At 41.0% G+C, this 19,093-nt stretch overlaps 1 protein-coding gene across 4 annotated transcripts in view; it reads right to left on the reverse strand.

The window, feature by feature from the left end:
* Positions 1-45: 45 nt before the first annotated feature.
* Positions 46-19,093, reverse strand: part of LOC146583229 (furin-1-like) — an 84,363-nt gene continuing 65,315 nt past the window's right edge. For all 4 annotated transcript variants that reach the window (XM_085268691.1, XM_085268717.1, XM_085268700.1 and 1 more), the window contains exons 8-16: positions 17,463-17,635; positions 15,970-16,182; positions 14,218-14,318; positions 13,118-13,221; positions 12,831-12,948; positions 7,770-7,949; positions 7,552-7,676; positions 6,140-6,262; positions 46-5,211 (exon numbers count right to left, since the gene is read on the reverse strand). In XM_085268691.1, the coding sequence (XP_085124817.1) occupies positions 4,604-5,211; positions 6,140-6,262; positions 7,552-7,676; positions 7,770-7,949; positions 12,831-12,948; positions 13,118-13,221; positions 14,218-14,318; positions 15,970-16,182; positions 17,463-17,635 (1,745 nt within the window). In that variant the 3' untranslated portion in view covers positions 46-4,603. The remainder of the gene's footprint in view (positions 5,212-6,139; positions 6,263-7,551; positions 7,677-7,769; positions 7,950-12,830; positions 12,949-13,117; positions 13,222-14,217; positions 14,319-15,969; positions 16,183-17,462; positions 17,636-19,093) is intronic.

Consider the following 19,093-nt stretch of genomic DNA (forward strand, 5'->3'; position numbering starts at 1 on the left):
ACAACAGCATCAAGTTTCAATCATTTAAGTAAAAGAAAAAACACATTCAAATTTGCATAGATCTTTATTTTTAGTAGAATCTATAATTGACATCAATTAAATAAAAAGGAGAAAAGAGCAAAAAAAAAAATCCTTAAATTACAAGAAAATTACACTGCACCTTTCATATAGTACAAAAATAGGCCTTATTTTAGAGTTATGTTCCATGTAGGATATTCATTCTTGTACATTACCATAGGTCACACGTATCTGTAAGGTACTGTGTGCAGCCACAGGTCAGGAACCTCACGAAGAGGCGGGAGGAGGTCAACGGAGTCGACTGAGGCTGCTCCACTGACCGCTCCTCCATCACAAAGTGTTTCCTTTCTACTTTAACACGCGTGTGCACACACGGACGCACTCAGGTCTGATTCAGCCCTTAAGTTAATGGCGATGGGATACATTCTACCTCCTCCCTCCGCAGCTGCTGAACATACAAGGTGTCGTCGCAGATCGTCAAAAACGACAACAAAAAGAGAAAGAAAAAAAAGGCAGAGGTGACTGAATGGTTTCAATAAAAACACTCTGAACACAAGCCAAGGGTCGATGGATTGTGACAACCTGGAAGCAACACATATTCATACTAAACAGACAGCATTAACATGATTGTCTTTGGTTATGCCAAAGATATTGCTCCTATTAACTTCATCCGACTTCATATTAATCTCACGTTAGACTACATCCTAAAGCAGGACGGGAGCAACGTCGAGCTCCACATGACTTAAATCAGCAATGTAAAGACGAGCCTTCATGGCAGCAATGAGGGAGTCTTCTCTTTATAACCAGGGCAGATGTTTTGCGACATGCAGTGTTTTTTTCCTTCTAAATTTAAGAGCAGCTACAGTGGTAGGGCTTTTTAGCTACGAGCTGCTTTCTGGCACTCGTCTTATTTTAGTGTGTGGGGTTTTTTTTTTTTGTGGTTTTTTTTAGTTTTTTTTTTTTTATCGTATTCTCACCGTTAAAAGAATCAGCTGGCTGCTGATGCTTTTCTGCAGCTCCGGCTCTTCGGAAGCAGAAGCTACTTAATTCTGCCTGCATTCATGGATTTCCCAAGTTTAACACCCGATTGCTCAGCGCTCTGAGATCATCTGATTAAAGTATTTTTTATTTTTACTTTTTTATTATTTTTAAGTTTAAGCTGCAGTGAATACAACATTAGCCAAGACGAATAAATCATTTCGTGTGCGCACTTGAGGGGCCACAGAAACCTGTCTGAACACCCGCAGTGTTGGATTTTTAAGAAGAAAAAACAAAAAAACAAAACCACTCTTCCTGGAAGCAATACAAGTCCAAAGGAAAATGCACAGTGCATAATCTTGACTAGACCAGGAATCAATTAGCGCACAGTAATTGGAACGCATTGGTTGAATCCCATGTTATACTTCTTCAAAAGATGCATCCAGAGTTTAAGAAAAACGGTTTATGGAAGCAATTTTGTTTCTGCATTAGCCCATTATCTGTTGTTTACACACTTCGCAGCATGCTGGGAAGTCAATAAGATTTGGTGGCTCAAGTCTGAAGCTGGAGTTATTACATTTTTAAATTAGCACCCTCCTCAAAGTGGAACTAATCAAAGCCTAAATGGCAGTAGGCACTAATGTACAACCCACAGACCCCTGCAGAACAAGCCTGCCACATTAGCTTTGTTCCTTTTGGGGCATTTTCTCCAAATCCTCATTTTCAGTTTGGCTTCTGATCCAGAAGCGGCCACAGTAAGCCAAATGTGTTACACCTGCACCAGCCATTGGAGATGAATTACGCTTCCTGGCTGAGCGCTGTGTTTGAAAGCATGCATACCAATCTTCCTCCATTCTTTTCAAGAGGATTTTTGGCAGGTATTGGTAATCAAAATCTGCATTCTTTTGCCTTTGGAGAATTTCTTTTTTCCAAATAAGACTTGATTTCTAAATCTGCAATTTAAATGATCTGCATACAGTGAATAACATTTTCTGTGGAGGCTTTTCTAGTGAGGCAGTTAAATCAAAAGTTAAAATCCATTTGTTTGTGTGCTTCTGCACCTTGCCCCCCTCCCACCCCAAAAGAAAACAAACAAACAAAGGAATTGATTGTCAGTGACAGAAACTTAAAAAGAATAAAATAAGGTCTGAAACCCCAGGAGGAGATGCCTGGGTAAAGATGAAGAAAACAAACGCCCCCAGCAATCTCAGGTTGATTTAGCACTTAAATGCTGGCCAACAAGATGTAAGAGCAATTCTCCTACCCAGCCTCTTTGAGTAAGAGGCTTTAACACCCAGGTGTGTCTGCACATGAATGCTGATCCTAAAGGCAATAAATTTTTAGGACAGATAGGAGTTCCAGGGGAGTAAAATTTACACAGCAGCTTTACAGTTTCTGAATTGCAATTGTTTGTTTCTCCTCTAAAACATAAATGTGACATACAAACCTACAGTCCTTAAAAAATAAAATAAAATTAAAAAATTAAATTACCATTTCCCAGAAGCGATTTCATCTCTAACCTACATATAATCTGACCTCTATGATCATTTATCAGCTCCTCAAAACGAAACCTTGCTGAATGATATGAGAGGTAGATAGAAGGACGAGCAGCTGCAGTCGCCAATGCATGTCATCACCATGACAACCTCTCTCAGCAAGCTCCACTGATTTTGAAAGTCATAATTTCAACATAACAAAAAAAAGATCACTGGAATCAAAATGGCTACACTGGATTAAATAATGAGATGCAAATTTCAGATGATGACCAGCCAGGGAGGGAAAGAAGAAGAAGGAGGAGGAGGGGGACGAAGAAGAAGAAAAAAAAAAGCTTAAAGCAATTTTCCCTAAAGGAATGAATAAAATCTCTCAGAATAAATAGTTTGCTGCAGTATTATTCAGAATATAATTAATTGGCAAGTACACTAAAGACATCATCTGAAATTCAGATTAGATGCAGACTGGAGGGTAAGTGCAGAGATGCTGATGAGACGTGGAGTCTCGCTGCAGGATTTTTAAACAATATCTGAAATTTGAAGAAGAAAGCAGAGACTGGAAGGATGGAGGAAGGAAATCTTCACTTCAGAGGGCAGATAAACATTCCTGAACCTCATATGCAATAAACTAACACTCGCACTCTCCCACACGCAAAGCAACTTTCACTCGTTAAGATATGCGGTGTGTTTGTAGTGCTGATGTGATGAGAGGAGAGCCGGTATATTGTTACAGCTCTGTCAGAAATCAGTCACAAGTCAGTCAACACCTTCCAGCTGCTTTGAGAAGCTTTTGCGCTCAAGTCACACATTGTTTTGGGTTCTCCAAGCAGCCCTGCATCTTCTCCCACAGCCCCAGGATGTAAGCACTTCAGACACAGAAATTAAATATCCCTGGCAGGGATTATGCCTCAGGGTTGATTGAATAGCCTGCAAGTTTGTGTGTGTGTGTGTTGTTTTCTTATAATTTCCTTTTTCTTTTTTGTTTTGATACCCTTCCATGTAATGGTTGGGGGAGGTTACGAGCACAGGAGAATTTATAGCTTCCAAAACAGGAATAAGTTCAGCTGGAATCCCAAAAGGCTGAAGGAGGCTTTGCTCGCTGAATGACTCACAGTTTGTTCTTTCAGAGCTGGGAGAAACCTTTTCACATAACAGGAACAATAACTGTACTGGCTTAAAAGTGACTGCATGAAATAAGAATTGTATCTTCAGTAGATACTGCAATTGTCCTGTCATAGAGAGAGAGACACTGCAGAGATGGCATATCCTGAAAGGTCTGCATTGTACGTCTGACTGCTGATGGATTATAAACCATTGAAGTCTGGATATTTTCTCATCAACTGCTACGCTTTAGATTTGTTTGATCTTGAAAATGCACTTTAAAAATGTAAATAACTGGAGAGCATTGTATTTGTCAACAGATTATAGACAGCGAGGTCATTAAATGACACTTCAGAGAGAATAAATATTTTCAAATTGGATTTCATGGTTCATAATAAAATTTTTGGCCATCACGTTTTAGTTAAAGCACTAAATATGACAGGACCCGCTTAAGCTTCTCTGCACTGTTCACTGTTCATTAGATTTACACGCTCACATTCACACAATGATTTAGAGATGCACACGCATACATGCACAGACACACACATACACGCAATCTCATCTGGCTACTGCACTGAGACTAAACGACACAGTGGGAGGAGAAAAAAAAAAGAGGAAGAAAGCAAATAATAATCATTTGTTTACTGTAACAAAAAGGAGCTGGAGGGGAAAATGGACTCTGCACAGACAGACACTGTTAGTGATTGAGGGCAAAGGGAGGGAGAGAGCCAGTTTAATAGAAAAGCGCCCAAGTGTGAACAGAGCAAAGCTCAGGCCATCCCGAGCTCTGAGAGACAACAGCTTCCCATCAGGTCTCCCACAGCACAGCGGAGCGACCAGATCCCGAAACAGAACTCAGATGAGAATCCGATAGGACAGAAAAAGAAAATGAACTGGAGATTAAACCAGAAAAAGACTGTGAGAGGAGACAGTCACCACAGCCCTGAATTATCAGACAAATGGTGGTGTGAGGATTTTAAAAGCAGGAGAGAGGGAGGGACGTGGAGGAGGCATTAAAGAGCACTTTGTGTTTTGATAAAGGCAGTCCTCTCATTTTGGACGTCAAACTCTTCGTTTTCCGAGTCTGTATTTACCCCTTCCTCCCCCCACACTGTTGGGATGCCACGGTACGACACCACCCTATTTCCGCCGAGACTGAAGGTGCCCCCGAGACCACCGCCAGCCTCCAGAGAGGGCAACTTGATGAGCGCGCCGGAGTGCAGCTGCAGCATCAGGAAGATGCCAGCGAAAGTGGCGATGATGGCCATGCAGCTGAGCACAGCAATGGTTATGGGGAGCCGGGAGCCTGACTCTAGCTGCGATCTCTGGTTACTTGGCCCTACCATGAAGCTATCAGGGGACTCGCGCATGTACTGGTTAAGATGCAGGCAGGTGCCAGAGTTGGGGTCCAGGGAGCTGTGCGGGGGACAGGACAGACAGGACCGAGGGCTGAGGCTGCTGCAGGTCAGGCAGGGCTGTGGGCAGGGCAGGCAGGCTGGGACGGAAGCTGGTTCCATAAAGTTTCCCACTGTGTAGTTGAGAGGCTGGGAGCCCACCGAGAAGCCTGCTGGACATTCTTTCACACAGCCCTGCTGAAAGAGGTAGTAGCCTGCATTGCACTCTGTAACACATAGAGAAATAGAAATGAACCTCTGCACCTTTCAGCTCTTCATATGAGTCACACAACCAAAAAACAGAACCAGGATTCGTGCCCTGAGAGCACATTTAACAAGGCTGTGCCTGCCCTCTGTTTCAAGGCAATTTTTTTGTTTTGCTCTTACACTTTTACTAGAGCTGCTTTCACTTACTAAATCTTTACATGTCTATGCTGAGTGCAGCACGCTTAAACAAGACACATTTCCATAGGCACCAAGTTCAGATGCAGACCATCGCCTGTAGTGACAATTAACAGACAGCAGTGAGGGTAATAGAGCTGAAAACAGGAGACCCAACACAAGGAGGAAATTTTCGCTTCCTGCTGCATCTTGTCAGCTTGTTCAAAAACAGAATTATAGTTTTGAGCCCTGAGACATAGCACACCCAGTGCCATATGACACATGGATATGACAACACATGATAATCGCATACATGATAACTACATTGCACTCACCCTGTTTATAAGCATGCAAGTACCACTGAAAGCCTGTAGGGGTCAGACTGGCACTGTTTCAGGAAACATGTACTTCAGACTGCCTTGGTGCTCAGTGGCATGTTTAGACCTTGCCTATAGCACTAGTTGGACTCGGTAGAACACAGTAGAAGGATTACGTTTATTTTAAATGAGATTATTAAAAAGAGACGTGGAGTAAACGTAAGTCTGAGCAGAAACCAGCTCTTATATGAAATTTTATGCAAATAATAAGGCTACACAATGGAGTTGTGCATAGACAAGTTTGCATAGAAATACAGACAAAAGGCAAATGGATGCAGCCGAGATCATATGTCATGAACGGGCTAGTTCAAGTGTAACACCTTAACATAAAACTACACTTCTCCTCTACTGTGGCTGAAAGGACCCGTGAGGAGCAAAGCAGAGACAACAGTCTTACCAATGCATATCTGCCTCAGATCCAACGTCTTGCAGCTGTCATTGCCAGGCTGAGACTTTTCAGAGGAGCTGGAAGTTGTTGAGCTGGTGCCATACAGCACCAGGATGAACTGGGTCAGAGTGCCTGGGCGGAGAGACAGATGAAAAACTAAAATTAACTGTGGGGGGGGTGAAAAAAGTAGGCCTGTCAAGCCTAGCAAGGCTCCAGCACTCCCTTGGGTGGTTTTTGTAAATGTATCCTCATCTCCTATTAGACTCTTGGATTTTCTGCATAAAGTGACAGAAAATTGCTCCTTGATATGGGCTGCAAATTTAAAGACAGCATGATTTCACTCTGTGCCTAACAAGTTATAAAGAGCACATCTCTCAAAAATCATTGAAGTGTGGGGCCTCATGAGAGGTTCCACTTTAGTAAATCACTCCTTACTGAGGAGGGAGGCGTGAGACTTGAATCTAGATCTTTTTTCTTAAGTATTTTGGCTGAATATGGTGCTGTGGGTGGACCTGCTTTGTGTGATGATCCACGGCCAACCATAAACACTGAAGAATTTGTCATCCTTCCTGCAATAAGGAAAAAAGTCTGCACAGCCATACAGTCAACTAGTATAAAAATAGCAACAACACTTTGGACACAGAAGCCACTTGATCTCTAATCTCTTGGCACTGACCCTTCAACCCTTGAGCTGGACTGTAGGCCCAACAGATTAAAAGGTTACATTAAATAACACTCAAGTAAAGTCATTCAGGGTCATTCTGGTGACCTAGTGGTGACCTCGCTTAGGTTTAAGACTGTTGAAAACATTCAATGTGGACTCTGAGGATCTTCGATCAGCATTTTCCAGATAAAGAGGGAAGATAAACTGATACTAAATTAGATAAAGCCTGGAAGCGATCAATCATTGCACAATGATCAGTCGCAACATTTAAACCAGGAGAAGCAATTATCGTAATACAATATAATGTTCTGCTGGATGTTACTTTGGCACATATCACACACCCATGATTGCTGCATACCAAGTTTACCCAACCTTTAGAGCACCATCCCCAACAGCATGTGAGGGGGAGGATGACAATGTGCCCTACTGATAAAATTTAAAAGCCCAGGAAGAGCTTGGAAAATGTCAAAGAGCACAAGGTGTTGACCTAGCTTCCAACAATCTTGGACCTCAGTTTTAATTAAGCAATTTTAAAATTTAGAAGGAATAAAATCAGTTCATGATGGGACTAAACTGCAACCTACAGGACCGTCACTGTGAAGCCAGACACAACAGGAAGGCCCCAGAAGTGCCCTGTCCATGCCCCGATGAGTCTGAGCAGTTGGATGGCACAAGGAGAGCTATTATTTACCAGGTGGTTGTAACGATGTGGGTAACTGGTGTATATTATCTTTATGTAATAACAAAACTGCTTTACCATAGTCACTGGCACCTGCCACATTCTCAATTTCAAGCATCCACGCCCCAGTAGGGTCCTCATCCCAAGAGTGGGTGGTCATGAAAGCCCAGTCATTAAACCCCTCTGATGAGTAGTCATGAGGCCTGCAGGAAAACAAGCGGGAGCGTAAGGAAGTATTTTGTGATTACCAGCACGCACTGTAGATCACCATGTTTGTGTAGTTGTGCATTTTTTACCTGGGGTGGAGCAGTGTGGAGCGTGTGCCAGCAGGACTAATGAGGTGGATTGCCAGGTTTCCCCTCCGGTTGTAGGACAGAGTGAGCCGGGCCTGGACGTGCTCTAATGAGGTCACATGACTGTCTGTCCCCATGCAGCCGTCCACACTCTTGTTAATATATAAATGGCTGCCAATGTTCCTGTTAACCGACAGATTAAGTCAGTGATGGACATTACTCACGGATTGTGTGTCAGTGGAATTATTAGTGGCTTATTACTAAGTGTACCACATTTTGCTCTTGGACACTGAAAGCCAACAAAAGGTGATTCGTTTCAAGCCTTGAACAGGATTAGTGTCTCGACCTGTAGCACCCCTATCCTCTGTGGAAGTAAACACACCTCTTTTTTCCTCCCCCCCCAAAATCCGCTTAGGAGATTATACGCATCCACAACAGTTCAGAGGAGGAAGGTGCAGGGTTTTAGTGGCACAGAGGTGCCAAAATTATAGACAGGATGATCATTAAACTGCATCCAGACGGAGTCCCTACAGGTTTAGGATGAGTCACATTTTTCAGGATGCACTGAAAGGGCAGCATACAGTAAACACCTTTGACCTTTAAAGCAACCTTTTACATGACTTTTCCCATGTGAGGCTAATTTTCTGCACTATTCAGATGCCAATGAGTCATATAGTAACTGCCCATGATAATATTATAATGCAAATTGACAGCCACGCAGCATTTAAGCATGCTTGCAAAACGTATTTCATGGTTTCTCGAGGTGGGGACAGAAAATCTTAGAGAAATGGAAATTTATACCGAGAGCTGTTGAGGTTGATTTATCATTGGCAGTTGACTGCTGCAGCACAAGCGACTGTGATTTAGGGTCTGGAAGCAGCTAAATTTATGGCAGTACTGGAAACATAGAATCTGCTTTTACAAGCACACTCAGACAAAAATAAATTTAAAAAAAAAAAAAGAAGAAGAAGAAAAAGCTGCAAACCTAACCAGCAATCTGCCATTTAGTGTGAAAGCTCAAGTAAATGAGAAGCTACACCTTACTCTCCCTTTCCCTTTTTATCAAGAGCTAGTTAAATAAAAATCTGTTTTTTTTTCTTACTTCATATGTTGCCTGATTCCAATTTGTCATAATAACTGTTACATAAATCCTTACTTTTTTGCACGTTGGTTTTTCAACAATCACTTTCAGACAGGCTGGCAAAGGTCTGCCAATATTTTGCAGTCTAATTTATAAATGCAAATGCAAATTAAATTCATCACAGTCAGTCAATTAATCTGACTCAATGTGCACCAATGAGCACAACTCATCCTAGAGCGCTCTCCTTAGAACAGGGAACTCAACTCATCTGGTCGTCAGCTGCTTGTATTCTGGGTATATTGCTATGAAAAGTACGGTTGGTTCTATTTTAAGCCTATAAGGTTATGGCTGGACTCTGAATGCAAGTAGTTAATATGAATTTCTGTCTATGCAGACAAAAGCAGATTTGCAATCTCACTAATTTATCACAGCAAATCACAAACAGACTGCATGCAAGTTCCAGTTCGTCTCCATTCAACTACTAACTGAAGACCGACACAATCTTATTGCAGTTTTATCATCGTTTTGATGCATCAAGATTGCTTTACAGATGGCAACTGACTAAGTGGTCAAAGACGTGATCTAAGCAACAATCCTAAAGGCATTGAGACTGCACATTTATTGCACATGGTTGCAATTATTTGGCCACGCCATGTTTTCAACCACTTATCCCAAGTCTGTCTGTAGCATTAAACCACCTTTGGAAACATTTTGTTTACAATTTAATTGGCTGTCTTTTTAAGTGCGTAAAGTGGGTTACGCAAAAAGTCCTAAAAGTCAACCAATCAACATGTGCATAATCAAAACTATCCCTCCAGCACAGACGTGTTCATTTCAATTCGTTGTGCATAAAGCTTTTGAACAAACACCACATGTGTAAGCCAAACTTGAAGCATTCCCATGCGTTTGGCAAAATCTAGGAAAAACAAAAAGGGATGTTTCCAAATCATAAATCACTTTTTAAAAACTATGCGAGAGCTTTTAACTGATGCCATACAGTTTTTATTTGCAAAAGATTTTGCAGACCTGGTAGTAATTTGCATCAACTTTGGTGTGAAGGAAATGGGCACACATTGATCACATTCAGTGTTCTTACACTACATTGACACACATTTGCAACAAAGCCTGCCTCATCCAGTCAGGCATGCAGGAGCTTTTCTGTCTGCTCGTGTCACTCAAAGCCTAATTCCCCATCTCACGGCTACAAAAGTAAATGGCCTAATGTTACTGTAATTATGGTTATAATAATTCACTTTGGTCTTTAAATATAATAATTGTGCAGTATTGTTGGACTTAATATAATCATAAAATCATCATAAAATGACAAATGTGTTCCAGCTTTTTTGTGCATGTAAAAAGCCTGCATAGTTACACAGCCCTCCCAAAGAGAAAACATTGCTTCTGAACCACTGGCTGGTTTTTCTTCAGGAATCTACATCAGTCAACTCTTTTAAGTAACTCCAACTCTAAAATATCTCAGTCGTGGTATCTATGGAGCTCAGGACAAGGCAGAGGAGTGTTATTTTGATAGAAAAGTCCTCAAAAATGTGTTTGAGCACTGCAGAGCTATAACTTTGCCTTGATGAACTATGCTGAAATGTTTAAATGGCCAATCAGAAATTGAACCGATTTGAAACAAGGACGAGGTGCGAGTTACTGTGTTTTCATGGTATCATATTCACCATGCTGGCTTTTTTTTTTTTTTTTTTTTAAAGCCAGTGTTTCCCTGACAGTACACATGTGAACTAGTAACTCAGGTTATTCCTAAAAATGTTAAAACATCATGTTTTGTCTAATGCGGGAGTCTCTCCTTGAGCCAGGTCTACTTACAGTTCAAATTCATACAGCTAAACTCTTGTTTATACTTACTACCTATAATCCTAAAATAACAAACTCACAGGACAGGAGCTAATGGATATAACCACTCAGTCCCATTTGTTCACCCAGTTGACCAATCAGAGCAATTTAAGCTTAGTTAGATTGGGGCCTTTTTTAAAAAAAAAATTTTTTACAAGCCCTCTTTAAATGAATGTGACACTGTTACAGTTTAGACGGTAGACAAAATTCAAACAGTTTCAGACAAAGACACAGAGATATTCACTGCATCATGATAGCACAAGGCAATCACACGGGACAGCTGTCTGCACAGACAGAAAAATCAGCCTCACCCAGATTTAACTATGTGTGCCTCACATTACTGTAACTCCACAACCATTTTGGGTTACAGAAAAAATTCAAACGGGTTCTGAAAGATGACAATTAAAATCTTACCAAGCGGCCTGTTTGATACTCGGGTGATAAAGGGTTCAAATGGAGCGTCTGTTGAGTGTATTCTGGTGTAATATACGCCGTGTCAGGAAACTGATGTGTTACTGAATATAAAAGCATGTAAAAGTATGCTAGCAGAACACAAAATAAAATTATGAGCCGGTAAATGAGCATAATATGGGCTCAGTAAGCTTGCGGTCATGACTCTGTCAGAGGTAACGAGTGAAAGTAACTGACAGTGAGAAAGATACTGAAACCCTGCCTGCTCACTTATTACAAGACAGTCTTGATAAATACGTCAGCTAAACACCTAAAATGTAAATTGAATAACCTGCCTTGACTGCTGTTCCCAGACGCTCAAACCATCTGCTCTGAGCGTCTCATAGCTCCAGTAAAAGAGAGGAACCTCAAAGCCAGCAAGGGAAGTGACAGGCAGCGCATAATGAAGAGGCGATGTCTGACTGGATTTAGACTGAGACACCAGCAGAAGGAGGAATAAAATGGCTAGGAAGAAATATATAGTTTCAACAGCGAGAGGTACACATGAATTGACAAACTATTATCTTTCTTTTAAGTGTTTTGTCTCAAGTTTGAGTCTCGCGCACACAAAATGACAGGCATTTCAACAGGCGCCCAAAGCCAACATGATGAAGACACGATGTGTCGCTGCGCCAAAGCTTGACAGCTCAGTCTCAAGTCACAAGCATCTCCAAAACCTTTGTTTTGTTATGAGTTACCAATTTAATGTTGATTTCTGTTTTCATTACTCTTAACTTGCCATTTCTGAAAAATGTAGGCTTCTTATCATAGTATTTAACGAATGTTTGAAGTCAAAGAACAAAGCGGCTAGAAATAAACAAGCTGTCTTTGATGGATATTTGGTGCATTCTCTTTTAATGCTGTTATTGCTCTACCCTTCTTTTTCTTTGCTTTTAACATTTACCTCTTCAAACTTTAGCTATTAAAATAGTGTTCATAATTGCATACATGATTACAAATAATTAGAATATTTAGTAATTAGTATAACTGGGGCTGGGGGTTTTTTGGTCCATAATATGGGTCAAGCTCCAAAAACACTGAAGCATCAATTTGCTCTAATCCAATGAGATAATTTCCTCCAGAGACACATATGACTTAGTTTAATAACTAGGCTGTGTGGGTTTTAGTCAAAGCAATTTAAACAAATAAGTTGTTTTTAGAAAATTGACAGCTGTAACGTGTGCAGACCACAGTGGCCATGGGAGACCAACACAGTGCGTCTCACGAAAACACATGCGAATAAACAAAACAACCAAATTAAGAAAACACAATTCAATCACAAACCACGGTGCTGAAGATACAACATAAGCAAATTCAAGAACGTGCTGCAAGTATCCCAGACTACATGATTCCAGGAGACGCGTGAACCGAGCTGGGACACACTGCAGTTTTTCATTGTTTTGTGACATGTGTCCGAGACTCAATATTAATTAAAACCTAAGCAAACTCACACAGGCTGCTTGTGCTCAGTGTATTCTATTTGTTTGTACTGTGAGAATCTCCTGAAATTGTGTTCTTAAATGCAAACATATCTATAATTTCTGTTGTGTTTATATACACGTGTTTGTGTGTCTGTTGCAGTGTGTTGCCCCTCTTTGCGTCACCTTAACAGTTTCTTGTGATCAGGGTGCTGAGATAAACGAGCTGCGGTATTAATGAGCCTCCGGTGTACTAACCTTGGCTCGCTGACCATGGTGATGACGCATTTTCGTTGTGGTCCCACATTGGTCCACGTTTTTGCCATGGACACGATACCACCGGCATCAAGTAGACCATATCCGTACGAGTGGCTGACTGTAGAAAGCAAGAGGAAACATTAGCCGGCATCCTGGCTCTCCCAGCTGGTGTGCATTTCAACCTCTGTCCAGTTAAATCTGGTTTATGTGATGCACACTAATAATGAGCCTCGCAGGCATCTGCAAACTGCAGAGGGTTGATGAAAACTTGAAAGGAGCTGCTGTACCTTTGCGCCCGACTCCATTGGTTCTCCAGTCATTGGTGAGCAGGTGGGCAGGTTGAGAAGTTCGTACAACCAGATGTTGCATGTCCCTCCAGGTCAGGTTTTTACTAGAACACGTGTACGTGCAAGCACACGCAGACACACAGAAAGAGACAGACAGCACACAAACAGCAACACATATGGTAAGTTTGGCTTAAAATTCAAGTTGAGCCACTGAAACTACATCATCCTATAGTCTTAAGCTGCTGATGGACAGGTGATTGAATTCAGAATACAGCGATTTAGCAGTCACATTCTTCCTTGGCTTGCATAAAATCTTAAGTCGACACGTATTTCAAGTCCTCTTCTGCCCTTTGCGAGACATTTTCCAAAGCATCATTAATCTTTATGCAGGCAAGCAAGTTGGTATTTACCAAACGCAAAAAGGGCTTACATGAAGTCACAACTGGCCTCTCTGTTGTGATTAAATGCGTACAGGCTTTTTAGTCTTACTGTGGATTTGGAGAAAATGAGGCTTTTTAGATAATAACTTTGCTGACTCACTTTGTCATCAAATTCATTCCTAATTACAGTTTTTTTCCATCACCTCACTCTGTTTTGCCACAAGACTAATTACTCGTTTTCGGCGCTCTTCTGACGTCCGTGTTTGTCTCTCCATTAGTGCTGCGTGACTAGATAAGAATGATTAGCGCTCACATCCAAATGGTGTTGTTTGTAAGTGCACAGTTGAAATCTGTGGCAGAGGGGTTAAAAAGTAATTCATAAAATGGGATAATCACGCAGAACTAATGTATAAACATTCAGCACCAGCAGTAAAAGCTTAATTTAATAGAACAATTTAAAAAATAAAAGTCTAAAAAAATTGGCCTGGAAAAATTCGTGAGATAACAGTGGAGCATTTCTACAAACTACTCTGGCATTCTGAAAACTTCAATATCTGAGTTTGGAAAGAAACTGTTGCAATCTCTAACGAGCTTGTGCCATTTTCCCCCCTCCCCAAAAACAAAAGCCAGCAGATATTAAACGCTAGAATAAGGCTGTACAGCTGAAAAGAATAGCGGGGACTAGTCGGACTCAGAAAAATGATGGCGATAAGCACTTACTTGGCCTCAAGGGCAAGAGCGATGATCCCAGCAGCCAGCGGAGCAGAGGCAGAGGTGCCTGTGTGAGAGTCCGTGCATTTTGATTTGAGATCTGTAGTCACCTAAGCAAGATGAACACAGTGAATTTAAGTATCACAGCATTCCTCCTCCTTTTTCTCACGTTTCCATTTTGTTCTCATAAACTCGTATTTCACTTGGCGTTGCTAGAAGGAAAACAGCTAATGCAATTTTCTAACTGTGCTCCGTCCTCAGTGTCTATTTTCTTCATGTAATTCTACGTAGCTCATCACTTGACAATGAAGGTATTCAAATCTCAGCTGTATTTTATTTTTAAATTCACAAGATATTTCACTCTCTTGTAACCCGATAAATTGGAATTTGTTCCCTCGAATGAGTAAAAACCTTTATCCTCCATCACTTCTTCACTTATTCTCTCTCCCTAGCAAGGATAAATCTTCTAATGGGTAGAGCAGAAAAATAAAACCAGAGAAACCATATAAGCTTATGTTTTGCTTCTTTTGAACAAGTCTTGTTTTTACTGGACTGCTCTAGCAGAGATCATTTCAATGACCCCCAGCACTCTGCTGTAGTTGTCCTGGGCAGCTCCCAGGTGAGAATTTTCTGCAGCTACATGAATACAAAGAATTGTGGTGTATTTGTCCTCAGGAAAAAAAAACCATCTGCTGGAAGATAAAGGTTACAAAACACTGCCTGGTGATAAGACCCCAAGTCACCCATTGTATAATTCTGGAGGTAAAATCAATCAGTGCTACTGAATGAAGCTGATACAAAAGCAGCTTTGATCACAAACTGCTGACCAGCGCAGAGCATACAGAAACTGATCTTCTAACAGACTGAGGGAATAATAAATGCACTGCAAGAATGACTTTAATGGTCATTATGCATTCAGGAGCCTTAGGTTCACATATAACTCACTTTAATTTGAAAGCGACAGATGGAATACATGTGATTTAAAGAAAAAGAAAAAAACACAAGTGAAGATATTCCTGTATAACCTCAGAGATCCAGAGCTCTCTTCCCACCTACTCCGGCTCTTTATTCCTGGCTTCATGAATGACAGCACTATTAAATGAGTGCATCACTGAAGCATTAAGGAACCAGCCACACGTCACGGAGATGTCATAATCTGCCCGTCCGGTTGGTCTGTCAGCTAGGGTGCATGCAAGAGAAAGAAACTGTGTGTGTGCACGTGTGAGAGACAAAGAGGGAAACAGCATTTGTGACTAGAGTGTTAAGCAGCAACAGATTGCCAGATGGAGTTTCAGCCAGTCACAATTCATAATCATTTTAATGGCCCAAAACTGAATGAATGGTGAAGAAGTGGAAACAAAAGCATTTGGTAAAGTAAATCCGTTGGGCATCTTTCTTTGCCTTTAGACAACAATTCTGATGGCAAAAGAGCCAAACGGGACAGGCAAAAAAAAAAAAAAAAAAAGGAAACAAAAGCAGCAAAGAATGAAGAAGCTAGCTGTGATTCACACATGGAGGGTACAGAATGAGAATGCTGAAAAAGCTTAATGTACTGTGTTCAGAATTAATCGCAATGAGATTAAAATTTATCTCCAACCATTAAAATGATCAATTTATTAAGTTCTCCAGGCTTCCTGCTTCTCAGATTTTAAACTGTTCCAGATGTTTTAGGTGGTAGTGAGCTGTATTTTTGCAGTGTGTGTTAGTACTTTTTGTGCAACCTTTGCAGCAGACGGCAAAATCTGGAAAGAGCCAACTCACTATCTGCTTCTCGTTTAGATTTCCCGAGCTGTAGGTGGTGGCAAGGGTGGAAGAGCAAGCCTCGCTGTACCAGGGGACATTGCCGTTCTGTGTGGAGCTGCTGATGGACAGCGTGTAGATGCTGTTGGTGTAGCCGTCACAATTGCAGCTGTCCTTCTCCCGTCCTCCATTACCAGAAGCCCACACAAAGATGGAGCCTAAACCACCGCGTCCCTGGAGAACACACAACATAGATTTAAACAAACAGGAAAATAAAAGACAACCACATGTCCTTTCATCCATGTGTACCAAAGACTAACAGTATCCACAGAAGAACAAAATCTCATTCAATCTTTAATAGGAAGCCCAATTATAGTGGGGCAAGTTCACTTCAGAGCTCGCTTCAAAAAGAGTCCCATTAAAACCCAACGTACAGGCCTGGGTGGTCACTCACTAAATTACAAAGAGCCAAATATCGCATGACAGCAATTCAATATGGAAAGGCAGTATACGACAACAGCTCATTGTAATAAATCATCCAACCTCTCAGCCTTTGAAGTGCAATAATTTTCATCTAAGAGCGGCTTTATTGTATTGAGTGGCACTGTCTCTCCCTCTCTGCATTGATCAATTCCAGCCATGCACCACCCACACCACCATCTGACAGTGCTGTCACTGTGGCAATTATCTTAGTAGTCAGTGTCAGCGGTTCCAATCAAGCTTTATGGCACATGCTTTGAATCCTACTGCTCCATAACAAGAGTCTGTGTTAGCGGGATGGATGTGTTTATTCATGGCGAGCAGATGTGAGAGGTCGGGGTGTGATCTGTATACTTACTAATCTGTTAACTTGTTCATTTCACATATCTGACACACACCCAGTGTGTCACATGCATTAAAACAAGTCAACAACAGGGCTGATGACATGACGGTATGCATGGTCGCTTAGTATTCACATCGCGTCGTTAGATGTTGGCAGAAAAGTTTCTGAAATTACTTTTCTACAAACCCTCTACGTGTATGTGCATATAGATAAGCATGTGTTTGGAAGCTTTTGATTATAAATGCTTGTCATTAAGCAATTTAAAGCTCTGCTAACTTAATGGAATTTAATTGGAATTCTTAAAAACAACCTTGGGAAGGTGGGAAATAAGCACTGAATTCACACTTAAAGAAAGCACAACCTGATCATCTAAAAAAGATGCAAAGATAAAAGACGAACTCCGAGTTTAATAAGTACCCTTCAACTAGACAAAAAGGGGAGGGTGGGGGGTGAGGCATAAACACACAAACAAACATTTGATTTCTGCCAGTGCTGCCGCTTTTCATTTTCTAGGAGTTTTCTTCCTGGGTGGCTTTCAGAGGACATTCCTTTCTATTCATAATTGTCAGGGTCAAAAAACGCTTTGTTCTTCCCGCTTGTGTCCTCTCATGCTTGAACAGTTCAATTACTGACTGCTGAAAGGAAGCGACACACAGGCAGTAAATAATTTCTGCATCACACAAACACACACCTCTGTAACTCCACGCATAAAAGCTTCTTTGGCGAGTTTGGCCGGTCCATCGACAGTTTTGCCGTCGTCCTCCGGACCCCAACTGGCGCTGTAGACGTCAATGTGCTGGGGATTCAGACTGAGAGACTGTGCCTCCACCATGTCAGTCACCTCACCGTCCAGCATTCGCACACCTGCATGTACGTTCACAAATGCAAATGTCAACTACGTCAAAGACGGCATGGCAAAACAGAAATGAATTTATTACTACTTTTACACCATAATTCTTACGATACTGTAAATCAAAGATGCTAATTCAGTTTCACTGCGTGTCACCTTGGAAAATGAGAATTGCTCCAGGAGCCAGAGAATTTACTGACATGCTTAGGTTAACTGAAAATGTGCGTGTCATTTAGCCTTTACAGATACAGAACCATCTGCATAAGGTACGAAGCTGCATCTGGAAGAGTGAATTTGTATAAAATGAAATGGCTGGTAATGGGCAGGTGCAAGGTTATCGATGATTACACCCTCATGCAATAAAGAGGATGTATGTTTTATCACAAGACGGCTGATCAATATTTCACCAACTCATCTAAACAAGGCATTTTGTAGAGGGTGTAACGCTTAAGCCATCATAAGATCACAACTACATCTGCGGAGTAGAAAAATTATCTCAAAGCTAAAGTGATTTAAAAAAAAAAATAAAAAAAAATTGAGAGATTTGGTCGCCCATAAGGAGATTTAGACAGACTTCTTTTCATTACAACCAAATACCAAAAACTAAAGCAGAATTGGGAATCTGTCTCACACACATGCGTTATAAATATTTTAGTAGATTTTTTTTAATGACTAGTTTTTAATTTTGTGTCTGTTAACTGTGATGTTTTTGGTGTTTTTATTTTTTGTTGTTGTTTTGAGTTTTTGTTTTTTTTTTTTTTTTTTTTTTTAACCTGTACAGTGTACAGCTTAGTTTGGTTCACCTTGAATCCAACGATAAGCACTCAAACTACCCTGCGGTCATGACAAGCAAGAAAAATATATGCAATAAAATGTGTATTTTACATACAAATATACATACATATGAATGAATGCAATGCTAAATTAGTGTAGTTTTTCAATACAACTGAACAATGCAAAGTGCTGATGTTGACGGCAATCTTGCAGAAACCTGTTACTGTCGTCTGTAGCTCTTTGCCATAGTGTCGCAGCATGAAATGACAATGTACTCAGCAAGGTGTAGGCACAAAACACTACCGCTGTAGTGTCTAATTTGCATATTTACACATGAGTTTTCGATACAGCGTTCATGTGTATTTGTAAAGCTCCTGCAGTGGTGTGCTGCATGCTGCCGTTAGTTTTATGTCTACCTGCTGTGATTACGGAGCCCATCACGTAAATCAAACGCTATCTCTATTGATTTTCCTTGGTGTTTGAGCTGGTTTGTGGGTGAACTACCTCCTGAAGTGTGAAGCAGACTCCTGTGACTAAAAACTCAGATAAAAAGACGAAAGGAAACAATTTTTCTTCTTCTGTGTCTACATGAAATTAGTGCAGTTGTGAGAGCGTAAATTTGATCAAAGTTGCTCTTATTTCAACACCTAACAGTGGCTAATAGCATCCGTTAAACTAAAGCTTCTTTATAAGGCAAA

The sequence above is a fragment of the Mchenga conophoros genome, linkage group LG1 (assembly GCF_057382185.1).
Source record: "Mchenga conophoros isolate Kocher_MC1m ecotype Shallow Benthic linkage group LG1, M_conophoros_male_GT1.1, whole genome shotgun sequence".
NCBI lineage: Eukaryota > Metazoa > Chordata > Actinopteri > Cichliformes > Cichlidae > Mchenga > Mchenga conophoros.